The 27713-nt window shown below is 38.3% G+C and overlaps 1 protein-coding gene across 8 annotated transcripts in view; it reads right to left on the minus strand.

The window, feature by feature from the left end:
• Positions 1 to 27713, minus strand: part of LOC137618049 (sorting nexin-2-like) — an 80318-nt gene that overhangs the window by 38604 nt on the left and 14001 nt on the right. For 2 of the 8 annotated variants that reach the window (XM_068347986.1, XM_068347988.1), the window contains exons 2-4: positions 21691 to 22020; positions 7297 to 7374; positions 3215 to 3373 (exon numbers count right to left, since the gene is read on the minus strand). In XM_068347986.1, the coding sequence (XP_068204087.1) occupies positions 3215 to 3373; positions 7297 to 7374; positions 21691 to 22020 (567 nt within the window). Of the gene's footprint in view, positions 1 to 3214; positions 3374 to 7296; positions 7375 to 21690; positions 22021 to 22644; positions 22870 to 27713 lie in introns of all 8 variants that reach the window. The other 6 variants (XM_068347985.1, XM_068347983.1, XM_068347987.1 and 3 more) reach the window with 6 other exon arrangements.

Genomic DNA, 27713 nt, shown 5'->3' on the forward strand with positions numbered 1-27713 from the left:
TACTGAGCATTGAAATAAGTTCATGGGAAGTAATATCAGTAAGAGGGAGCAGTGTTTACGTGGTGAAGATAATGAAATAATTTTTGTATAAAAATGGTAAAAAAAAATTCTGGAAAGCATACTCGTTTGGGGATTTTGGCAAAATGACTAAACTGGATTTTGAGTAACAAATCAACAAATCTTGACCTCGACATGGCTGTGAAATGTGGACGTGAATTGCCTTTAGTTTATGAGCATGTAAAGTGAAAGACAAAGCTTAAAAACAGAAAAAATAAGACGTAACAACAGCACCACTTGCGTATCAAAATGTGTTCGATAGTACCAACACAAGTGTATTTGTAGGTGAAACCCTTTGCTAATTCTACTTGCCTCTGGTACAAACTATCTATTGAAAAGATTGCTGAAAACCACAATAAAATATGAACTTGATTATATAGTAAGCGGACATCATGAATATTTAGGTTTCAACGCTGATGAAAATAGCACTGTAGACGCAGAAGTCACGTATGACGGGGCACGGCAAAAACGAGTAGTAGCACTGTAGACGCAGAAGTCACGTATGACGGGACATGGCAATAACGAGTAGTTGGCAACTGTAGACACAGAAGTCCCGTATGACGGGACACGGCAATAACGAGTAGTAGCACTGTAGACGCAGAAGTCACGTATGACGGGGCATGGCAATAACGAGTAGTAACACTGTAGACACAGAAGTCACGTATGACGGGACACGGCAATAACGAGTAGTAACACTGTAGACACAGAAGTCACGTATGACGGGACACGGCAATAACGAGTAGTAACACTGTAGACACAGAAGTCACGTATGACGGGACACGGCAATAACGAGTAGTTGGCAACTGTAATGGGCTCCCTTAAGCTGTTGTTATATAATTTATCTTATTAAAAGGAATTTAATCTATTTAGTAAGAGAAGAGATCAGGAGCCTAGTACCTATCACCTAGTAACTCTACCAATGAGAATACGTGAAAAAATCTTTAAATGGGGTTTTCTCAAATTATATTTTCTTTTTTCATTTCAAAATCTCAGCATATTTTGATAATTCAATAAGCATTATAATGCTTTGTTTTCATACTTTTCAAGGAATGACTTCAAATTTTCTTCCTCACAGTTTTTTTAAATTCCTGTTCTAATAAATTTTAAATTTTTCTTATATCTTATCAAAATATAAAAAAAATAAAGCTAATTTTCATGGTATGTTAAGTTATTCTTTTAATCTATATAATGTAGCTTACATTTACTAATAAATAATTATTTTTTTCATTTATTTTAATAAATGTCATGAATAAATTACTCCTTAAAATAAAATTAGGGGAACACACAATCAAGCTCTGTGAATCCCAGTACAGTAATGTACCTAAAAATTACCGGGCCCCTTGCCCATACCCTTCTTTAAAGGCTAGAACATGGAATCCAATACGACAGAAAATACCAAAGTATAGCCTTCCCTACTCTAGGGCCAGTATTACAATCTTCCCTACTCTAGGGCCAGTGTTACAATCTTCCCCACTCTAGGGCCAGTGTTACAATGTGCAAAGCACCAACTCAGTGTATAAGAAAGACCTACAGCTTCAGGCTCTATTGAACCCAACAGAGCATCTCTAATGCTGAAATTCATCTGACAACTGAAGACATGTTATCAACGAGAAACAATAATAATACTAGAGACCATAGTATTTGTGCTCTAGTTTATGACCAGCCACCATTTTCCATACTCGATGTGAGAGTTATACGTTCCCCTTCTCTAAACAAGGCTAGGGAGGGAGGATCTTGGAGACCACATAGACTTTTCCACAAAAAAGGTTTTTCTTCAGCTGTGCAGTCTCCAAGGACCAATACCAAAGCAATAACAGCATACACATGTATCACAAAGGACACCATCTATATGTGCATGGGCAAGAAGGAAAACGAAAAGTCCCACCCTCACTTCAAAAGGGAAAAACACAGAAGATAGATGCCTTTCATAATGCTTCTGCTGAGGAACCTGCTTGGATTTGTTTCTCATAGCCTAAACAAACCCCCTACGCCCAAACCGGCCTGTAAAGCTCTGGAAATCCTAAAATTGCTTATTACCAAAATATGCCAATGACGACTAAGGGACTAGGAATAATCTGTTGTAGAACCCAGAGGAAGGGTTTATGATTTCTTCTTCTATCACACCCTTCTCAAGAAGTTTTACAATTTCTATTTGTAGCAACTGAGCTTTTGCTGAACTGGTACAGAACTGGTTTCTTTGATCAGGGAGGGTTGGAAGTTAAGAGGAATTCAGTAGGCTTCTTTGATTACAACCAAAACCCACTGGTCGGGTTGCAGACTTTCCCAAACAGAATAAGCGGGACAGTCTTACCCCTACTGCAAATGGGAAAGAGCAGTCATACTGTTCTACGATAAGGTTTTCGAGTGCGGTTAGCAATCCTTTTGGAGCATCTACTGTAACTGAAATCTGTTGCGCTATCCCTCAAAGGGTCTCCTTGCTGGCACATCTGAGGTTGAAAAAACTAACTCATTTTTGGAAGCTTTAGTATTTCTGAAAGTCAATCACAAGAGTTCTGCTCTCTACTCGTGCCACTATTCAATTAATGTTGATTACAGGTCCCAAATTAGGAATAGAAGTTAATTTCAGTTTTCTTAACTCCAATACTGACATACCACGTATGTACATCATCTGTTCTCTTTTAATCACAAAACATACAAATGCTGATAACACCTAAGTACTAGGTAAATCTAAACTGCAAGCCTCTTTCAAGAAGTTAGAGTTGGTGTGTGTAAACATTGTTACGTAAAGTTTAAAAGGCAATACACAAAGGGAATATGGACCATGAACACCCAGAAACAATTCCCTTGCACATATTAAGTACTGTAGTAATTGCTAACAAATCTAGGGAAAGATATCAAATCGCAGTGTGCAAATAATCTGGGGAACGTGTGATCGTGGCTGATATGACTGAGAAACTGAAGAGCCAAAGAGTGTCTAATGTGTGGCAGTTCTAAACTTCTAACTACTTAATGCTAGAAGGTTCCATTATTTTAAAGGTTAAGAAAATTGGAAAGTTTTAACACAATTCAGGTAGGTGTCGATTAAACCGAGCTACTGGAGAAGAAGCTATATGAAAACCAGGGGAGGTTCATAAAGAAGGCCCCAGAAAAAAAAACACTATCATTGTTTTATTATTTAGGATTACTCAATACATACCGCCTCAGGAATTGGAGCTACAGGTGCAGGTGCTGCTACAGACACACTGGGTGTTAAACTCGAAGTGAGAGTTGGGTCAATAGGAGCAATTGGTGGAGTTAGGGGTGCGCCCATGGGAGGAAGGATGCTAGATGCTGGCACAGGCGGTTCAGGGGCATCCTGCAAAAAGAAATTTCTAAAGTGTCTCTTTGCATAATATAACTCATTTTAGTATGTTATAAGATGAATGATACTTTTTCAAAGTCTTTGAGCAAAAATCATGTTTATGCATCTGTATTCGGAACAGATCACAAACAAATCTTATAAGTGTTAACTGTGGTAATATCTGCAAACTTCCGTTTCAACATTCCACGTCAAAATTTCCAGTACCATCACCAAAGCAAGTTATTTTTTTGCTTGTTACCATGGCAGAGTAGATTCCATAAAGATATTTGTTTATTTACTGAAAGCATATATCTGGCCACTATATTCTGGCTTGTGTACAATATCTACCGCTGCTTGATAAATTCTCATGAAAAGTTATCCACTTACTGTATCAATCTTTACAAACTACAGTAATCTTAAATGAACGAATTTCACAAAGTGTACTTTACTTAAAGTTCTATAATTTCCTAAATATTTAATTTCTTTTTTTTACATTACTCATCCAGTGAACATTGTTTGTTATTCTTGGCCTTATGTTCCAATTCACATCATAAACAATGTAACATCTGTAATTTTTAGGTTCTTAAGATGCGGATTACGCAAGACTTTTCTACTTGGTTTCTGAACTATGCCATATTTCCAAGGTTAAAGCATTTTATCAAAAAAGTGGATAGAATACAATGACAAGAGAATCAAGTTCTAATTATATAAAAGATTTAACTTATAATATTAATAACAAGACAATATAATAAACAAATTAACTATCAAAATTTATGATAATACTACTGAATATCGATAAACAAGGGTTATCATGCTTTAACAAAGAGCTAATATACAAAACAAACAAGCTGGCCGGGTTGGTGAATTAGATATCGCAGAATGTTTCCATAAAAGCGAATACAGTAACAGGGTCCCATGCTTTACTGTATTGAGTTGATTGTACAGGTATATTACTTTACAATCAAATATATATCTCAGTGGCAACACCATAAAATATCATATTTTCATTCTTTCAGTTCTTAAGCAACATATACAAAAAATTCATGTAAACAATTCATCTTCTCATATTCCAACCTTTTCTCTTTCATTTTCCTTCAACATCCACATTTTTCTTCCATAAGTGACAGGCTAAACAATCGCTGCATAAAATACAGTCTTGGTGTCTTTAGATGATTAAAGTTTCTTTCTAATCTTCTACAGACATTGTTTTTATTATCAAGTTTAAAAATACCATCGAGCAACAATTCTAGATTCTATAAAGGGGCTTGCCCAAAGAGAAATTCTCTACTAGACGTAAGAGTTTGAGCACGGTGAGGTAAATTAGTAGCCATGCAATTAAGGAAACATGAATTATAAGACAGAAAGCAATGTAACTACAGCCAAAAGGATGCTATAAACTTTGACATCTACAGTGCGTCACACTAGCCACACCGTAAGCGTTTACCCCAATGGGGGTCAATTATCATTACAAACCTCTGACCCTTCCCTGAGACTGTTTGGATGTTTTAACTATTGACCTGTGGTATACGGGCAGTTATTTACACATGCACAGTACGCTACTACGCAGGTAATATTCAAGACAATGTATAGATACATACAGTGAACCCTCGCTACTTCGCGGTTCGACCATCGCGGATTCACCACTTCGCGGATTTCTTCCATAACCCATATATATACAGTAACATATATACATATATATGTATGCATGTATTTATGTATATATGTATGTATGTATATATGTAGGTATGTATATGTGTATACATATAAATTATATATATATATATATATATATATATATATATATATATATATATATATATATATATATATATATATATATACTGTATATATATATATATACACACATATATATATATATATATATAATATATACATACATACATATATATATATATATATATATATATATATATATATATATATATATATATCTAAAGTAGGAAGATGTGATGTAGTTCTAAGGGAATAGTATGGGAAATATGTCTGGGTAATAAGCAAAGCTCTACCTCCAGTTTGTTTCTTCATTATGATCAGAGATAAATGTAAACAAAACATTGGTTGCCATTTTTTAACGTGCTTTTTAGCGTGTTTAGGAAATGCATGATATAAAATTGCCTTTAATATTTGTGCCTGTTTTAGTTTAGGGTACTGTAGTACATGCATTAAGTGTTCTGTACATCAAAGGGTAGTTTGTTAACAGTACTACGTACAAGGGAAGGTTTTAAAAGTCTGAATATACATGTTGAATAAATAGGTAAATATGGTGTCACTACTTCGCGGATTTTCACCTATCGCGGCCGCGTCTGGAACCTATCTACCGCGATAAACGAGGGTTCACTGTAATTGGACTAATTTCACGATGAAAATAATCAATTCCAAGCATCCCAAATTCTTGACACATGCCTGACTACAGTAGCAATAGTCACAACTCTATAAACAACATAAGAGGAAGACGCCCATCAGTAATATCGTTTACCAGATCCTTTCATAAATCCATGCCAAATCAAAGTACAGCACACACTCATAATCCATGCAAGTGATCTGCCTCCAAAATAATACTCATACTAAATGACTAGTATTAATATAGATTTCAGGAAAAGGCATACAGCAGCAGTAAGTGTTTATCAAAGATGGATTTTTATATACTAAGGCTGAAGAATCTAGAGATTTCCACATACGGAATAAAATCTCCCTCAGTTCAAATTATCTAGCAGAAAAAGGCCTTTAAATGAATGCCATTTGTTCAAAAAAAAATCTATAAGAACATTCAAGGACAAATTTGAATCATTCGTACCTTATAATAAAAAATCATGGAAATCTATAAATCATTTACATAACCATATCCACGTTCTCATAGTTCCAAGGATCATGAAACTATGTCTGAACAAGGCGTATATATTAGCCAATAATCTAACATTTCACGAACACTGTAAGAGAGGCAGCAAGATTTGAGGCTGGGAGAAGAGCATTCACAATATGAGAAATGGGTTATGAAATTATTTTCTTATTATAAAAATTGATTTTCATAACCTTATGAATCATACATACAACTGAAAATCTATTTAAGTGAGAGATCAACTTAAAATGGCCCAAGGATTCTGTATGCCTGAAGATTCAGTTTGTGAATCACCATTATCATCATCACCATTTTATACTACACCTATTAATGTAAAGGACCTCTGTTTGATTTCGCCAATCATCTCTATCCTGAGCTTTTAAATCAATAGTTCTCCATTCCTCATCTCCTACTTCACGCTTCATAACCCTCAGTTAGTGAATGGCATCGTAAAATATCTATGAAATGTAAAGTAAGGTGCTGGTATCAGATTAAAGTCTTTTGAAATTAGAAAAGAACACCTCCTGTCAATACGAGCTGTGTGAATGAGTATAAATCAGAACATCTGTGCTAAATATTAAAAGCAGCAGTTGTGTGCGAATCTAGACCTGTGCTCTTACCCGTTTTCCTACATCAATCATCACACTATTGTAAAGTCTAAAGACCATTGCCATGCCAAGACGAGGCAAGCATTTGACGATGCTATGTGAAAAGGGGGAATAGATGTGCATTAGAAATTCAAGCAACAAAAAAATAATTTAACTCCTCTCTTCGGCAGACAACTGTCAAAGAACCCTTTTTCAATGTTGTTCCTAGTTGAAATTTGTATACATATCCAAACCCCATTTTCATTTTCTCTTTTATAGCTCTGCTAGATCACTATGTGCAAAGCAAGACTACTGTATGTCTTCTTGTCTACCAGAAAAATTGAAAGTGATCCTAGGAACATTCAGGATACAAATATGGACATAGAGTATATATATATATATATGAGTAATAGATTTCTAAAAAAAAAAAAACAACCTCTGCATTCTAAGTTATGCAATATGTATAGTCCTTTTAAAAATTTATAAGCACAGACCTGGCTCAACTGCAACTTTGGGGCGGATGTAGCATTAAAAAGTGCACTGTCATCTACTTCATCGTCCAGAGACACTTCCTGTGGGTGGTAAAAGTTATGTTGGCTAAGGGGCCAAGGGGGGACCCTAACATTACACACATACGTCTTGTGAAATTCACTATTCTGGTCCTGTAATTACCACGTACTTATACTCTAATACCATTTTCTAATAATAAAGTATTCAAACTGTACTTGATGTCAACTTTATTATCAAGAGAGGATATTCAGTGAATTGAAAAGCTGTATCTAAAATTACCACTACTGAATTTCAACACAGATATAGCAATAGATTAAATGTAACTATTGTACAGTACTTTACAGCTGTAGATCAAACAACGCTACAGTAGGCATATGTCTAATGCAAAAATGCATTTTCGAAGCTACCGCTAAGAGTGAAGTGCAACTGTTTGAACGTTTTAAAATCACTTTGAACACAACACTTCAAAAATCATAGGTTGGACTGTGTTACACTTGAAGAAAATGCATTTTTGCTTTTTTTATATGTAAAGATAGGACAGATTAAGGGTAATTGTAAACATGTATCTTCATTTAATGAGGGTTACGGTAAATCTATGCGATTCCATGAAAGCTATATCCCACAAGTTCCTTAAATTAAAATGGTAGTAAAGCAATTAACCCTTTTACCCCCAATGGACGTACTGGTACGTTTCACAAAACTCGTACCTTTACCTCCATGGACGTACCGGTATGTCCTTGCAAAAAAAATATGCTATTTACATTTTTTTTTTTTTTTTGCATATTTTTGGTAACTTTATGAGAAACTTAAGGCATTTTCCAAAATAATGAGACCAACCTGACCTCTCTATGACGAAAATTAAGGCTGTTACTGAAATTAAAAAAAAATATATTGCAAAATGTGCTTGAAAAAGAAAACGCCTGAGGGTTAAGGGTTGAAAATAGCTTGGGGGTAAAAGGGTTAATACAAGATGCAGCATATGATAAGAGATCTGAACAGGCAGACATTTCTTTTGAGTGAAAAATAAGTTTCTACGTGTGATCAGTATTCATCATCACGTAAAACCCTATTTCAATACATGCTTATACTTCAACAAAAGGTTGAACTATGGACCTCAATCTCAAATTACTAAAATATTGTCGTAATTGGAAAACTTGTATTATTGATCTTTATTCTTAAAACTTTCATTTGTCAATCACATGGATATCTAATATGAATAATGTATAATGAATATGTGATTCTAAATATAAAAGGAATAAAGAACTATAGTCAATTCTTTGTAGTGAGGCAGATTTGCACCGACTCGCAGGGGTGCCCTTTTAGCTCGGAAAAGTTTCCCACTCGCTGATTGGTTGAACAAGATAATTCTAACCAATCAGATAGCAGGAAACTTTTCCGAGCCAAAAGAGCACCGCTGCAAGTCAGTGCAAATACGTCTCATTAAAAAAAATTGAGAGTAGTCTCTAGTGTGAAATTCCTCAAACGATACATAATTTCTAATGCAACCAAAGTCTGTGAGCACAACCATCTCCTAAAGCGTAGAACAAAACACAAATACTTCATAGTAAACTTTAGAGCTACAGATTGGAAAATATATGCTGTCCTGACACCAAAAAGTAAGAAAATCATTCATTCAATCTGAATAAAGCAACTATCATCTTCCTCTACTTTCAGTTCCGTTTCAATTAAAATATCTTCTACGTAACCCTTACAACTTCTTTTTTTACTTGAGAGAAACAATCTCTCTTCCTTCTCTACAATCTTGCAAACTTTCTTCCCTAAGATTTCTAACCTGGTCCAGGTCCCTGATCTTTACCACTTCCCTTCCTCCCATATCTTTAGGGGGCTTTTTAACTCATCATAATAAAACTACTTTCATTTCTACAGCAGTACCTCAAATCATTAAATGCTCTCCTTATCATTAACTACACTCCTTTTATCACATGGTCAAAATCTCTTTCTATCTATTCTCTAATCTGTTTCTGGGTCTGAAAATCGAATCTGTCTGCTATCTTCCATATTTGTTGAACGGGCTTTACACCACGTTTTCGACAAAATATTGGCCCTTACACGCACCTTTTCATAATCTTAAATTCCTCTACAAATATAATTTTTTTTTTTTTGCCCAATGAAGAGAGTACAGAGTGTGACACATACAAAGAAATTTGCTTTTTACCTATGGGCTGCTCTTATTTACCTATTTACCCAACTGGGTAAGGCAAAAAAATAAACTACCTAATGTCACTCTCCTAACAAGACCTCAATGTCTCTAGATTTAATGAATAAAAATCAAGGAACAAAAGAGAAGAGTCCAATTCAAAAACACTGGAACCAGGGTCAGGATTTCTTGCCGAATGGAAGGAAACTACTCATAAATATCAATATGGCTTAGAATGAATCTTTACTCAACAAATCACTACATAAATATCATGTAAGGAAAGTCTCATTTTTTTTTATACCATAGGTTTAAAATTTTAAAAAAAATCCTAAGATCCCCCCAAAAAACAAAAACCTAAGATACCCCCCCCCCAAAAAAAATAAATAAAAACTCAAATTATCAATCAATGTGTTCAGGAGTAAAGATGTATGTACAACATTCATTATAATTTGGAAATACAGGCTGTACGTAGAAACATTATAACAAAATTTGAGCTGATATACTGTATACTATATTGTACTAAATCGAGAATAACAGAATGGGTCCCTAGAGATAGCAAAAGAAGCAGGGGAAAAAAAAGAGAGAAGACAAGGGATTGACGAACTAGGAAAATTTGCTGGTATAAACTGGCATAAAAAAAGACCATAAACAGATGGGAGTGGAAGGACATGTCTGAAGCCTTTGACCTGCACTGGACGAGTAATTACTGATGATGACTAAATTAAGGAAATAAATGTAAAGTACTGTACAGTTTTACTTCATAAGAGCTACATTTATACATGAACGCCTAAAAGATTAGTTCAAGGGAATGGTGACCGTAGGCCCTATTTCAAATTAATTACAACAGTACTGTATATACACATCAAATCCATCAAGAAGACAGAAGTCCTTATATCATAAAAAGTTAAAGACCATAACCCAGTATCTTTTACCATAGACCCTAACAAGAGTTAACTTAATATATTTGATAACATATGCTTTTTGTACAAATTATTTTACAAGTTTCTACATACTATTAGTTCCATTATATATTGACCAGACAAGGTTAATTGAGGTTGTCACAAATTTAAACTTAACAGAAAATTGCAAGTGAAATCAAATAGTTTTATTTACTCACGTCACCATAGTTTCAAAGTACTGAATGAAAAAAATAAACCTCAAAGGACTTACTACAGCTGCCAAAAAAATGTTCATACTTACCTTCATCTACTTTAGTATAGGGTATTATTAATAATCTGTTACCAGTCACTACTCCCAACAACTACTATTTCTTCAACCTATAAGCAGTATTTACATCTTTCTATCGTGTAACATAAGAAAATGGTGTACAGTATACAACAGAGCTATTTACCAAATGACTTCTGGATAAATCTCTCACTTTACATGATTATGAAATTTAAAATGTAATGAGGGAATATGAATGTAAACTGATAAACGTTTATGATTCTGAATTTATAAGTAGAGTGTTATAGCTACTGAAAACGTTGCGTAAATCATAAAGGCACTTTTCTAAAATCTAGGATATTGAATATTTCCATAACCCATTTCTGTTGGGCATTTTCAGTATAAAAGCAAACTTTACAAGAGTTAATTCTTTATGTTACATTGGACCCAATATCAAAAATGTAAACTCAAATAGAGTAGAGTTTTACATTGTGTACCATTTAACCATCTTGAAAATTTATTCTGCATATTTATGTAGTTACAGAGGCTACTGCTGATAAAAATTAAAATTGGAATTCAGAATACAATTTACATTTCAGCTGAGTTAATAAGAAATTAATATACTGTAATATACAGTAATCCCTCGCCGCATTGCAATTCACCTCTCATACCCTCAGTACATAAGGGATTATCTAATTTTTCATACAGTATGTAAATCTATATTGCAGACTTCTCATAATATCGTAGGTTTCTGCAGCCAGAAACATTTATATTTTCAAGATTTTAATTATTTGTGGCAAAAATTTGCCTTTTTTTACATTAAAAATGAATAAAAGAAATGAAAATACAGTAAAGTACTACATTAAATAAATTAAATGCATTAAAAATCAGTGTACAGTAAACTCCCACAACTGTATGGAAAATGAAACTCGGGGAAAAGGGGGGAGTGGCCTAGTTTGCCTAGACGATTTCGAACATGACACACCATCGACCGATAGAGGAGGCACGACTAATCAGAGCACGCTGTTCAGTATCATGGGCACTGATTGGGTCAGTGACCGCAGGATCAATCTCTGGCCTACAGCAGCATTCAGTACAGTACACCTTGTTGTTCAGTTTTCTTTTACGCATGCATACACAACACTGTTCAAAATCTTTATCTGTGTTGTGAGGTATTTTTTACACAACACTTCAAAATCTTTATCTGTGTTGTGAGGTATTTTTTACACAACACTTCAAAATCTTTATCTGTGTTGTGAGGTATTTTTCTAAAGATATTTTCTGTAAAATTTCAAATTGATTTTGATCCCTCCAATACCAGTCAAACATCCTGCACCTCCTAAGGCTTCTGGTGGTGAAGCAAAGGCCACAGAAAGATACCTACTATAGCAGAGGAGATGAAACTCCTGGCAAGGCTTAAGGATAGGAGAAGCTATGTGGACATGGGTCGCTATTATGGCATCAATGAATCTACCATATGACATATCACGAAGTACTAAAAGAATATAAGGACGACGGCAAATGTGACTTTTAACAACACAGCAAAAAGGGTGGTAATGATGACCCAGAATCAGGATCACCTATGACATCTCCCACCAAATCAACTGGATTTAATGCCAGCATGAGCTAGTTTGATAAATTTCAAAGGAGGTTCAACCTCAACAGCATGTGTGTGCATGGAGAACCTGCTTCCACTGACAAACTGGCCACTGATGAGCATATGAACAAGATGCTCCATGTAATATCGTGAAATAAACACAAGAAATTGTGTGTGAAATAATTATGGAACAGCATTAACTTAAGACTACTGAAAGAAAATGGCCATCAGTGATTATTTAAAGCAAAACTAAAATAAATTTGCGTAACAAATCTTAATATTTGACAAGCCTGAAATGCGAGTCGGTTCCCTTAAGGCCTACAAAGATTTCCTCACACTTGTGTGGAAATACTTGGCTTTATGACCAAACCAGCATTTACTTAGAAGTACAAACACCCAAGGGATCTCGAAAAATAAAAAATAGGGACCAGCTGCCAATGCATTGATTGATGATGCAAATTTCTTGGATGCACAACCAAAGGGCATGGATAAGGAGAGCACCGACACTAGATTGGTATCACCAGTGCTTCATCCCCTAATTCGAGCTTTATCTTGCCAAAAAGGGCCTTGATCTTAGGGTGCTTCTCCTAATGGACAATGCTGAAGGCCAGGCGATTGACCTCTTGCATGAGACCGTACAGATCAGATCTTTATGACAAACATCACATTGCTGATTGGCCTATGTATCAAGGTGTTATTTGCGCATTTGAGGCACTCTACCTGTACAGTATATTCAATGCTCCCTAAAACACCTGCTTGAGATTATGGACTCGGATGATAACTTTTCGCTATAAAGATGAAAAACAAAATATTTCTTGCCTGCTAGAATATATGGTGGCCAAAAGAAGTTAACGAATATAAAAGATTCTTTCGGGAAGAATTCCCCCACTCTATAGTAGACAAAGCAGTGAGGTTGGCAAATTGCTAGAAGGAGACGGCTTCACAGATATGACTAGCAACGACTTAATTGAAGTCTCGGAGGCTCACTCGGATCCATTTATAGATATTCTGACAGATTACGAAGAGGAGGGACAGGAGGATCAAGGGGAAGAGGAGGAGGTCGCCCAATCACTCAACTACAAAAAACAGCAAAAAATTCCAGAGAATTAACAGAAGATTGGGACCCTAGATTAGTCATGTGCTACAGTTCAGAAATACAATCAACGGAGTAATAGAAATTAATAAACACATCTTTATACATAAGAAAAGGCTGTGGCAGAAACTTCCCATCACTAACTTCTTCACCAGCTACAAAAAAGAAGACAAGTGTCCTCCAACAGCGGAAATAGAAGTTGCTACACAGGACGACGATGATATTGCACCAACTGACAAAATGCTTGCTGGAGAGCTTTCAGAAGAGCATTAATGCTCTCCTTTTTGCTGTGCAGTACATTCACCTCACTACTCTCATCTACATTGTTCAGAGCTGCAAACTAATCCTCATCAACAATAAAGTTTTGGTACGCACTGTACCTTCAATAGCGAGTGTTCCAAATTTGATATTTTCTCAAGTAAGGATGTTATATTTACTATCAAAAGGATATTAAAAAGACCAATATGGAGTTTTTATGATAAAACAAAGTTTTATGAATACTTACCTGGCAGTTATATATATATAGCTGAGTCTCTGACTGCGGCAGAATTAAATCGAAAATCGCGGCAACCGCCTTGTGGTGGTTGTGTGGTTAGATGGTTAACAACCCTTACAGGGTGGTACTTGGAATCATTCCCATTTTCTGTTCCTCAGATTATCTTTGCCCGACCTGTCTCCTGAGGGGAGGTGGGTGGGCTTTAAAATATATATGTAACTGCCAGGTAAGTATTCATAAAACTTTGTTTTATCATAAAAACTCCATTTTTATGAATAGAACTTACCTGGCAGTTATATATATATAGCTGATTCACACATTTGGAGGAGGGAAACAGACAGAAAAAACATAGTTGGGGAAACAACAAAAGAGTTGTAGGAGAACAAACACCTTGATTCCTTACCTGCTAAAGTAGCTGACTTCAAAGGTAACTGCCTCTAGAGTCGTTTTCCCTTAGGAGTGTTCAGCCAGGAGTAGACCCGCTACGCTGCAAACAACTCAATCGAGTCTGTCAAAGGGGTAGGACCAACAACTTGACTAGACTTCAGAAAACTACCTTCCCATATAAAAAAAACCTGCAACCTTACTAAAGCTAACCATCTAACCTTGCAGAAATAGATATAAACTATCTATCTGGACTGAGGGAACCGTACCACAGGACGAGGACCTCAGACAACCAAAAAAAACACAAACCCATATACAAGTACATAAACTAAGGTTGAGTGGGGGTAGTAACTCCTTTGCCTAATACAGAAGCCGCAGCTACGTATGGGCCCAAGGTATAACACTTATCATAGTCCACTCTTACCTCTCTGAGGTAATGAGAAGCGAAGACAGAGTGCTCCTCCAGAACGTTGCGTCCATGATCTGCTTAACTGACATTTTTTCCGGTATACCAGCGAAGCAGCAATGGCCCTACTTCGTGAGCCCGTACTTTTAACAGGGCGAAGTTTTCTTCCTCACAAAAGAGGTGGGCTTCCCTAATAGTTTCCCTCAGGAAAAAGGACAAAGCGTTCTTTGACAGGGGTTTTTGAGGATCCTTCACTGAACACCATAAGGAGTTGGAAGCACCCCTCACGCTCTTAGTGTGAGCCAAATACGCCTTGAGAGCCCTAACCGGGCAGAGGAGGCTTTCCTGTTCCTGACCTACTAGATCTGTGAGGTTAGGGACTTCAAAAGTCCTAGGCCAGGGTTTCGAAGGGTTCTCATTCTTGGCGAGAAAGTCGAACCTCAAGGAACAAACCGCTCCATTTAGGGTGAAGCCTACACGCTTCTCGATTGCCTGGACCTCGCTGATCCTCCTGGCAGTCGCTAGAGACAAAAGGAAGAGGGTTTTCTTAGTCACATCTTGCAGAGAAGCTTGCGAGATAGGCTCAAACTTCCTGGAGCACAGAAACTTAAGCACCACATCCAGGTTCCAAGAAGGGGGCCTTAAGTGCACCTGCTTCGTTGTCTCAAAAGACCTAATGAGGTCCTGCAAGTCCTTATTCTGAGATAACTCTAAGCCTCTATGCCTAAAGACGGTTGAGAGCATGCTCCTGTATCCTTTAATGGTAGATACAGCCAGCTTAGCATCCTGCCTGAGGTACAAAAGAAAGTCTGCAATCTGGCTCAGAGAGGTAGAGGACGAGGAAACCTTGCGCCTCCTGCACCAAGCTCTAAAGGTCTCCCACTTTGACTGGTAGACTCTTTGTGAAGAGATCCTCCTTGCCCTGGCAATAGCTTTCGCCGCTTGTGCCGAAAAGCCTCGAGATCTAACGAGCTTCTCGACAGTCTGAAGGCAGTCAGATTGAGAGCGAGGGGGTTTTGGTGAAATCTCTCGAAGTGGGGTTGTCTGAGAAGATCTGGACTTGCCGGGAGTCTTCTTGGAAAGTCCATCAGTAACCCTACCACTTCGGTGAACCATTCCCTCGCAGGCCAGAATGGAGCCACTAGGGTCATTCGTCCCGAATCAAGGAGAGCGAACTTCCTGACAACCAGATTGATGATCTTGAACGGGGGAAAGGCATACATGTCCAGCCCCGTCCAATCCAACAAAAAGGCGTCCACTGCAACAGCTTCCTCGTCCGGTACTAGGGAGCAGTAGTTCGGGATCCTCTTGTTTAGACCGGAGGCGAAAAGGTCTATTACTGGTCTGCCCCACAACTTCCAGAGGCTCCGACAGACATGCGGATTGAGAGTCCACTCTGTAGGAAAGACCTGTCCCCTCCTGCTGAGCATGTCTGCCCTGATGTTTCTCTGCCCTTGAACAAACCTTGTCAACAGCTGGGTCTCGTTCTCGTTCGCCCAGAGGAGAAGCTCTCTCGCAGTTGAGAACAGAGAGAGGGAGTGAGTTCCCCCTTGCTTCCTTATGTACGCGAGAGCTGTGGTGTTGTTGGAATTGATCTCCACAGTCTTTCCCGAGACCGAGGTTTTGAAGGCCTTGAGCCCTAACAAAATGGCCATCAACTCCTTCCTGTTGATATGCCAACTGACCTGACTCCCTTCCCAAATACCCGAGATCTCTTTGTTCCCTAGTGTTGCTCCCCAGCCTGACTCGGACGCGTCTGAGAATAACACTAGGTCGGGGTTCTTCTTGAACAAGGAGATCCCTTTTCCCAACAGAGCTGGGTCCAGCCACCACATTAAAAGATCCTTGATCTCTGTCGGGATGGGAAAAGAAAAAGTGTCCTCCTGGATCTTTCTGTTCCAAACCTTTGCGAGGAAGTGTTGCAAAGGCCTTAGGTGCAGTCTCCCCAAAGGGACAAACTGCTCCAGGGAGGATAGTGTTCCCAGCAGACTCATCCACTCCTTCGCTGAGCATTCCTGCTTCCTCAAAAAGTCTTTGACTTTGTCCAGGCACCTGGTCTGCCTCTCCCAGGAGGGGGAAGCCTGAAAAAGAACTGAATTCAGAACTATCCCCAAATAGAGAATAGTCTGATTCGGCTCGGTCTGAGACTTCCCCCAGTTGACGATGAGTCCCAGGTCCTGAGTGATCGTATAAGTCTTCATTAGGTCCTCCAGACATTCCTCTTTCGACTGTGACCGGATCAGCCAGTCGTCTAGATAGAAGGAGACCCTTATCCCCTCCTGGTGTAACCAGCCTGCCACATTCGCCATAAGTCTGGTGAAGACTTGGGGAGCTGTGCTGAGACCGAAGCAAAGTGCCCTGAACTGGAAGCACTTGCCCTGGAACACAAACCTCAGATATCTCCTCGAAGACGGATGAATGGGGACGTGAAAATAAGCGTCCCGTAGGTCGAGAGAAACCATCCAGTCTCCTGGATGAACTGCAGCCAGCACTGACTGAGTCGTCTCCATGGAGAACTTTGTTTTCTCCACGAAGGCGTTCAGAGAGCTGACATCTAGGACTGGTCTCCATCCACCTGAGTTCTTGGGAACCAGAAACAGGCGATTGTAAAAGCCTGGTGAGGCGAGGTCTTGAACTGGCTCTATTGCTCCCTTGACCAACATCTGGTCGACTAGCTCCAGAAGAGCCTCTCGTTTCCCCGCGTCGGTGTACTGAGCCACTAAGGCCAGGGGAGAGTTTGAGAGAGGTGGTTTCTTAAAAAAGGGGATCATGTAACCTTCCTTGACGACTGAGAGGGACCAGGTGTCCGCCCCTCTCCTTTCCCAAGACTGCCAAAAACGAGACAGTCTTGCCCCTACTGGTGTCTGGAGGACTTCCATCTCATTTTTTGGACCGAGGCCTAAACGCACCCCTGCTGGTCCTTGGCCCTGACTCTTGTCTTCTCCCCCTAAAATCCGCTCTCGAGGAGATCCTGCCCCGAAAGGGCTGTTGAAACTTCTTCTCCTCCTTCTTCAGAGGAGCAAGAGCAACAGGTAAGGTCTTTCTAGCCGACCGAGACAAAAGGTCCTGAGTAGCCTTCTGAGCCAGAGAAAGGGAGATATCTCTGACCAGAGCTTCAGGAAAAAGATGACGAGAAAAAGGGGCGTAAAGCAGCTCCGACTTCTGGGCAACAGTCACAGATCTAGAGGTGAAGGAGCACAAAAGTGCCCTCTTCTTTAAGACCCCTGCAGAGAAAAGGGAAGCCAATTCATTACCTCCATCCCTTAGAGCTTTGTCCATGCAGGACATGATACTTGTCAGGTCTTTCTTGTCCTCCTGGAGTTCAGACTTCCTGGCCAGAGTCCCGAGAGACCAGTCCAGGAAGCTGAAAACTTCGAAAACCCTGAAAATTCCCTTGACGAGGTGATCAAGCTACGACATGGACCACATCACCTTGGCAGAGTTTAAAGCATGCCTTCTTGCCGAGTCCACAAGAGCCGAAAAGTCACCTTGGGAGGAGGAAGGCACTCCTAACCCCAAAGGTTCCCCTGTCTCATACCACATACCGGCCTTGGAAGCGAGCCGGGACGGTGGAAAAGAAAAGGTGGTCTTAACAGCTTGTCTCCGTTCCTCCATCCAATCACCCACTTTAGCGAGAGCTTTCCTGGCCGAAATTGAAAGTTTCATTTTGATGAAGGCCGAAGGCTTAGTAGCTTTCTTCTTGGTAAATTGAGACTGAGGAGAACGAGGGGCAGAAGGTTGAAATTCCTCCCCATAAAGTTCCAAAAGAGAGCGAGAAAGAACCTTGTAACCGCTAGAAGTCGGCAGGTTTTTCTTCCTCTTCCGAAATATCTTCGAGGTCCTGCTCAAGGATAACATCCCGAAGAGTTGGGCTGCCAGCAGTCTGGCAGCGAGAGCTGTTTGAATCCTGGCGCCGAGCGCCGATAACATCCAGTCGGCGAGAGGCGGTATCGTCACTATGACGAGAGGCAGTATCGTCACGATGACGAGAAACGGAAGCGTCCTGAAGATGCAGGCTGCCGTCGCCTTGAAAATGCAGACTGCATTCATCCTGTTGCCTAAGAAACGAGGCAGTAACGTCCAGGTGTTTCGAAAGGGAAACGGAATCGTCACGGCGCCGAGAACGAGAGGCAGTATCGTCCTGGCGGCAGGAGGGGGGGAAGGAAATTCCTGGCAGCGTGCCGATGAAGAGGGTGCACGTTGTCGTATGGCCGACGAAGTGCGCAGAGGTTTCTTGGGAGAGATACTAAAATCTCTCTTAGAAGAAGATCTCTTAACAGGCAAAGAGACGTCCTTACGTCTGACGGACTGAGAAGGGTGGCTGAAAGCTTTAACTAACGATGAAAGTTGTTCCTGCATAACAACCATGAAAGCTTTAGCAACCTCCGCTGGCTCTCGCGGTGCCGAAGACGGCAGTTGTCGTACGGCTTGACTGGGAGCGCTGGCAGAAGAAGCAGGGAGTCTAGCAGGATTAACTGGGCTAAGGACTCTCTGTTTCGCCCTTTTAACAGGAACATCGAAATCGTCTTCCGAAGGATCATGGTCTCTGCTACTCAAACCGGGAGAGGGGGAACGAGACTGCACGTCCCGGATCCACCCTCTCTTCATAGGTCTTGATTCGTAACGCCAATTACGTCTGGGAGAACGATCAGGCGAAGACACAAACGTATCCGACACGCCTTTCCTACGGCGGTCAAGAGCAGCCTGGGAGATCGCAACAGGACTGTCTGAGGCAACGACTGACCGAGGATAAGCACCTCTCACCCCCTTTCGGCTTTCGACGTACCTTCTCCCTTGGTCCTGGGAGCTTGGTAGAGGTCTAGACCTAGGGGTATGACAGATTCGATCAGTCGCCACCTCCACTGCACTTCCACAAGCACTAATTTCACCAACACCCTTACCTTTAAAGGCCTCCAACTGTGCTTTAATTGCCTCCAATTCAGCAGCTAATTTAGCATACCCAGGGACATCTGTAGGCACAGGTCCTGTAGAAGGGGCAGGAGTCACTACATATGGGGAAGGAATACCTTCCAAAGGGGTTACAAGCAAAGGGTCAATAGATAAATCTAAGCTAGGCTCACTAGCAGACTTTGACTTTGATTTAGCTCTTCTAACTCTATCAATCTCGAGTTTGCGCACATAGCGCTGCATAGCTAACCAATCATTATCACTTAAAACCTTGCATTCCTTGCACTTATTATCTAAAGCACATTCAAACCCCTTGCAACCCATACAGATAGTGTGAGGGTCAACCGAAAGTTTCGGCAACCTCACCTTGCAAATATCATTCTCACAAACACGATAATGAATTTTCTCACTCATGATAATAAAGGAAAAAGACAAAAAAAAAACAAAAAACAACACGATTGCCAAATCCCAACACAGTGTACTTCACCAAAAACGAAGTCCAAAAAGGCGATGAAGGGAAAGCGATCCGAAGAACTCTGAAAGGCGGACCAACGATGTTGTCGATCCGGCCGGCAGAGATAATCTGAGGAACAGAAAAGAACTGAAAATGGGAATGATTCCAAGTACCACCCTGTAAGGGTTGTTAACCATCTAACCACACAACCACCATAAGGCGGTTGCCGCGATTTTTTATTTAATTCTGCCGCAGTCAGAGACTCAGCTATATATATATAACTGCCAGGTAAGTTCTATTCATAAAAAAGAATGTTCCTACAGTAACAGTAAGTTATTCCGTAACTGGAATACAAACCTACATTATTTGTAGGGGCCAGGTAGACGGCCCCTATAAATAGCTAAAGGTTCGTATCGTTAGGAAAAATACAAATTACTTCCAAAAGTGTCATTTTTAGTTTAATACATGCTTAAAGGTGTAAGGAGAGTTTGTAATAGTAAATATATAAAAATTATAAAAATAATAAACAAAATATACCGTTGAGTACTGTACTGTTTTTACTACATGTTTTTTTACCTATCACGAAGGAGGAGAGATGGATTGCAACACTTGCAACAAGCATGGGATCACTGTAATGTATGTACATACTGATACTCCTAAAACTTTCATATACTTTTTTTTTTTTTTTTTTAATAATTCAACTTTCAAGACATTTCTTTAAACTCCCTCATGTCAACTCCATTAAAAGACAATGTGTAATGTACTGGTATACACCTGGAAGACCTCTCAAAAAATGTTATCAAGTTGAAGCACAAAAGACAGTATCACATGATGCTAAAATCTTGACGTATAAATGAAAAGCATAAAAGTACTCGACTTAGGTTCAACAAACCTTCACCAAAGGCAAAATCGTAAAATTTTTTTCCATACATACAGAACGTACAAAACGAAATCTACAATACTGCAAGGCATGCAAGCTCAGGATCAAGCGATACGAGACATTCAAGCATAAAAACAAGCAATCAAACATTTTTTGTGCATTACAGCAAATACAGTCTAATTAAGTCCACTAAGACACAGGTTTCAACATTACAAAACAAAAACTGCTTACTTTTAAATTTAAAATCCCAATCAATAACATATATTAAAATACATTCTGTAACAATACTGTATAATTCATGCTTGGATTAAATTACATTACTACGCACATCATACTTGAAGCGTTAAGACTAAATATTACGATTAGTACACAGCCACAAGTATCCCTGCTTCTACCAGTTTTAGAACTTCAAAGTAACGTAAAAATTTATTCCTGTTAGGAAGCTAAATTTTCCTATAAATTACTAACGACATTATTACTTTACTTTCCTTGTTACACCAACCCCTTGATTTCTAAAATTCTTGGCCTGAAAGGAAACTGTAAAAGGAAGGACAAAACACGATTTATGTCAACATTTTACATAAACTCTTACTACTTTAAGTTACAATTAAAATATGAAGTCCACTAGAAAATGTAATCCCATTCTGAAACTACAGAAAATTTAATATGCCTTTAGAAGAGCATTTTCTTTCTCATGTGAAGCTTATAAACCTAAGGTTTTTCTCTAACAAACATGAATGAAGAATATCTAACCCACAAGGAAAATCATAAAATGAACTTGAACAAACCACATACAAAGTGTCCCACACAGGCCATGACTTTTAAGAATTCTCCAAACCTTTGCACTGTCATCAAGACAGATTTCTGTGGTGTCCCCATCACCAAGGAAAGTAGGCGAGTCATGCAAGGAAAGGTCAGTAGCAACAAGCTCTTGAGCAGCAACTGACGATTCAACAAGTACTTCACTAGTAGCAGGGACACTATCATTGGTGCTAATAACAGGTGGTGGTGGTGACTGATCAACAGATTCAGCAATACCAACAACGTCATCACTACCAGTGACGTCAGTGGTACCAGCCTCCTCTACGGGTGCATCAAAGCTATTCATGTTTGCAGACTCTACACAAGGTGCATCTACCAGCGTTGTATCAGGATCAGACGGCAGCTCCTGCGGGAGGTTCATGCCCAGATCAAGAAGAATGTCGTTGAAGGAGGAAAGTTGTGGAGAGGCAGGGGTACCAATTACAGCATTAGAAGTAGATGGGACAATGGAATCATTTACTGGCACAAAGGAAGAACTTACAACAGGCTCAGGAACATCAATAACGGGAACTGGGTTTGGAGGAGGAGAAGCAAAAATGCTCTGAGGGTGGGAACTATTTGTATGATCATGAGCGAGACTATCAATTATATTATGACGAGGTTCTATATCCAGTGAAAAAGGATCTTGAGGATCTATCGGACGATCACTTAAAGTTGAGATTAGAGGTTCAGCTGAATGTTCCTGTTCTGACACTATGGATGGTTCAAAAGGGAAATCTAAACTGCAATCTTCCACAATAGAAGGAGAAATTGTATCCTGAGGAAAAGTTGTTAACAAGGAAGAAAAAGGAGAAACTAAAGCTGGGATCTCTTGAATATTAGTAGGGGAGATGAAAAGGGACAAGGGGTCAGCTGAGGAGGGAGATTCGGGTGAGGAAGGGATATGTTCCCGTGCAGTGGTAGGACTATCGGGGGAGGAGGAGGAGGATGCAAGGTGCAAGACAGCAGGATCTTGTGCTTCATAGCTGACCTGCTGCGTGCCTTCCCCCCCAGCGGGTGATTCCAGGGATACAGAGGACAGAACACCAGCAGGTGGTTCCCCAACAGACTCAAAGAGATCAGTGGGGTTACCAGATTGGGAGTCACTGGGGGGGTCAGAGGTGGGGGAAGCAGCAGGCGAGGGAGATGTGAGGGGGTCGCCGAGTCCCTCTTGCCGCCTGGGTTCCTCGGGTGTGGTCAGCTCGCTCACGGGCGACTGTAACAACACGAGTGACAACTATTACCACTACCACAGCACATGCAGCCATTTCATGCACGTCAAGGCCATACCTAACTAAGGGGCTACTTCATAATATTCCATAACATCAAAACATCAAAGAACAGTACAAATATCTAAAAGAAATACATTAATATGTTAGGAACTCTTACCTCTAACCCAGAACTTAGATCAAAAGTTAATTTCAAACACCTGGAAATTTAGGACTTTAAAATTCAAAACAACATTTCAATACAAAAATTAAAAATACTATGAATTACAAGTAAAACTAAACAGACACTGAAATTAAATATGCTCTCAATATGTATCCTGAAGTTATATTACCTTCTAAATAGAAATTAAAGTTTAGAGTAAAAAATAAATACTGTACATTGTGCAACCTTTCACAACTTATTAGACCTTTCCAACAATCTTAAATTAAAGGCTGTACTGGAATTTCAACACAAAGTTATGACCTTGACGTGCAACTTCTAGCAAATATAAACTGGCATGCTTTTTAAATTTCAGTAATGCTATCTCAGTAATAAATTGATTTTTCATTATTATGAATTTCAACATGCTGCGATGTAACTGAGGAAAATAGCTATTTGGAATGTTGAATAATAATCTAACAATTCGAATACCATGGTATAGATGTGAATAACATAGGAATGATCTGTTACGTTTAATACAAGAGAGGGTAAAAACATAAGAATGATCTGTTACGTTTAATATAAGAGGGTTAAAACATAAGAATAATCTGTTACGTTTCATATACTAGAGGGTAAAAACATAAGAATAATCTATTACGTTTCATATAAGAGAGGGTAAAAACATAAGACTGATCTGTTACGTTTCATATATAAGAGAGGGTAAAAACATAAGAATAATCTATTACGTTTCATATAAGAGAGGGTAAAAACATAAGAATAATCTATTACGTTTCATATAAGAGAGGGTAAAAACATAAGACTGATCTGTTACGTTTCATATAAGAGAGGGTAAAAACATAAGACTGATCTGTTACGTTTCATATAAGAGAGGGTAAAAACATAAGACTGATCTGTTACGTTTCATATATAAGAGAGGGTAAAAACATAAGAATAATCTATTACGTTTCATATAAGAGAGGGTAAAAACATAAGACTGATCTGTTACGTTTCATATAAGAGAGGGTAAAAACATAAGACTGATCTGTTACGTTTCATATAAGAGAGGGTAAAAACATAAGACTGATCTGTTACGTTTCATATAAGAGAGGGTAAAAACATAAGACTGATCTGTTACGTTTCATATAAGAGAGGGTAAAAACATAAGACTGATCTGTTACGTTTCATATAAGAGAGGGTAAAAACATAAGACTGATCTGTTACGTTTCATATAAGAGAGGGTAAAAACATAAGACTGATCTGTTACGTTTCATATATAAGAGAGGGTAAAAACATAAGAATAATCTATTACGTTTCATATAAGAGAGGGTAAAAACATAAGACTGATCTGTTACGTTTCATATAAGAGAGGGTAAAAACATAAGACTGATCTGTTACGTTTCATATAAGAGAGGGTAAAAACATAAGACTGATCTGTTACGTTTCATATAAGAGAGGGTAAAAACATAAGACTGATCTGTTACGTTTCATATAAGAGAGGGTAAAAACATAAGACTGATCTGTTACGTTTCATATAAGAGAGGGTAAAAACATAAGACTGATCTGTTACGTTTCACATAAGAGAGGGTAAAAACATACGAGTGATCTGTTACGTTTCATATAAGAGAGGGTAAAAACATAAGACTGATCTGTTACGTTTCATATAAGAGAGGGTAAAAACATAAGACTGATCTGTTACGTTTCATATAAGAGAGGGTAAAAACATACGAGTGATCTGTTACGTTTCATATAAGAGAGGGTAAAAACATAAGACTGATCTGTTACGTTTCATATAAGAGAGGGTAAAAACATAAGACTGATCTGTTACGTTTCATATAAGAGAGGGTAAAAACATAAGACTGATCTGTTATGTTTCATATAAGAGAGGGTAAAAACATAAGACTGATCTGTTACGTTTCATATAAGAGAGGGTAAAAACATAAGACTGATCTGTTACGTTTCATATAAGAGAGGGTAAAAACATACGAGTGATCTGTTACGTTTCATATAAGAGAGGGTAAAAACATAAGACTGATCTGTTACGTTTCATATAAGAGAGGGTAAAAACATAAGACTGATCTGTTACGTTTCATATAAGAGAGGGTAAAAACATAAGACTGATCTGTTATGTTTCATATAAGAGAGGGTAAAAACATAAGACTGATCTGTTACGTTTCATATAAGAGAGGGTAAAAACATAAGACTGATCTGTTACGTTTCATATAAGAGAGGGTAAAAACATACGAGTGATCTGTTACGTTTCATATAAGAGAGGGTAAAAACATAAGACTGATCTGTTACGTTTCATATAAGAGAGGGTAAAAACATAAGACTGATCTGTTACGTTTCATATAAGAGAGGGTAAAAACATACGAGTGATCTGTTACGTTTCATATAAGAGAGGGTAAAAACATAAGACTGATCTGTTACGTTTCATATAAGAGAGGGTAAAAACATAAGACTGATCTGTTACGTTTCATATACTAGAGGGTAAAAACATAAGACTGATCTGTTACGTTTCATATAAGAGAGGGTAAAAACATAAGACTGATCTGTTACGTTTCATATAAGAGAGGGTAAAAACATAAGAATATGAAAGGCGCCTTGCTAAGAAAACAGGAAGAGTGGAAGGAAAATAAGAAGGAAATCACTCGATTGTATCAGAATGCAAATCAAGCTGTAACTCGGAAGGCTGCTGAGAAGAGTCGACATATTAAGTGGCAAGGAAATGAACCAACGTTCTACGGAAATAACGATGGTGAATGAGGGTACTGAATAAAACCGCTTAGGGCCTACATAAATAAAGATTAGAATACCTACCATACTGAAAGAAAATTTAGATAAATGAATAAATTGGGGAACAAAGAGACCAATAGAAAAATTCTTATGGTAAAACAGTGACTTTTACAGTAAAATGATAATTGCAATTCATGGCATTTCTCAGTTTACAAACCAGTCATTGAAGCATTACAGAGATAGCAATCATGAATGTTGTAATAATGAAAAATCAAGAAAAATAAACTTCCCTATGAACAGCAAACAAATAATCAAAAGGGAACACTGAAATTACCTTGAGCTTCCATGCAACAAAAGCTACTTTGAAAAGAAACAAAATCTTTCTGCAAAGCTTAGCTCAGAAATCAAAACTAAATACTTCACAGAATTTATATAACGTGATAGTGCTCAAACAACGATATTTCATTATGGCAGTAAAATTTATTGGCTATATCTAGACACGTAAAAGCATCTTACCTTGGCAAAATAAAATAAAATCAAGCCTCAGAATGAATATTATTTACTACGTACAAAATGGCCAAATTCTGTTCTTTTTTTTCATTTTGAAAGCTGTTCAGGTACAGTTTACACAATAAATCAATGAATACACTGTACAGAACTACACTCCTGTAAAATTTATTAGCTTATTGATAAAGACTAAACTTAGAAAATAGTTTATGAAAAAGATAAGGAACTGTGCTGTCGAATACACTATACCCAATTCTTTGACCTATGGAAATGCTGCAAGAAACAAATTAATCTTTATTGAGTATGATGGATTATCATCACGACTGTCACTTACCAATAAACCTGTAGCAGAGTTGTTAAATACTTATACTATCATTATTATTATTATCTAAAGGAAAAGATTTACCAGCCAGTGAGTCAAACTTGAATCCTAACAGAGCTGGCTCGAATAAATTCAGGAGAGGATATATATAGATATAGATCAGAGCCATTTTTAAGCCTGAGGAGGCTCATCATTACAGTGATGATTTGTTCTAATTATTCAAAGATTACCTAAAATTATTTGTCTTATCTAAGCCAGAGGAGACTTTGGCTTACTTCCTAATCAATTTTGTCGCAAAGTCTCTCTTGGGTCCTCAATTCAACAGTCAACATTACAAGACAAACTTGTTCTTCCCAAATAAACTAAAATTCAAACTATGAGAGTGATGACATTGGATGAAACAAATTTTTGTTAAAAGCAAATTTTTTTCTCACAAAACCTAACTTCTTTTCGGGACTCCCTCTTCCGAGCACCCAAGTCGTGTCTTTCTTATTGTAATGTGCCCAAGAGCATTGAAAAATGGAGGCTCAGGTGACAGTTGCTCAATAGTTTATAATACTACTATCCTTTCGATCTAAGTTTGCAGTGTATTATTATCATTACTAGCCAAGCTACAATCCTAGTTGGAAAAGCAAGATGCTTAAGCCCAAGGACTCCAATAGCCCAGTGAGGAAAGGAAACAAGGAAATAAATAAATGACGAGAACATAACAATAAATCATTCTAAAAACAGTAACAACGTCAAAACAGATATGTCAAATATAAACTATTAACGTCAAAACAGATATGTCATACATAAACTATATAAAGACTCATGTCAACCTGGTCAAAATAAAAACATTTGCTGCAACTTTGAACTTTTGAAGTTCTCTTGGTTCAACTACCCGATTAGGAAGATCATTCCACAACTTGGTCACAGCTGGAATAACACTTCTAGAATACTGTGTAGTATTGAGCCTCATGATGGAGAAGGCCTGGCTATTAGAATTAACTGCCTGCCTAGTATTACAAACAGGATAGAATTGTCCCGGGAGATCAGAATGTAAAGGATGGTCAGAGTTATGAAAAATATGGAGATATTCCAAGACCACAATTTGGGGTTAAACGAGTGATCAGTTTGTACGTGAGAAT

This window comes from Palaemon carinicauda, chromosome 24 (assembly GCF_036898095.1).
Source record: "Palaemon carinicauda isolate YSFRI2023 chromosome 24, ASM3689809v2, whole genome shotgun sequence".
NCBI lineage: Eukaryota > Metazoa > Arthropoda > Malacostraca > Decapoda > Palaemonidae > Palaemon > Palaemon carinicauda.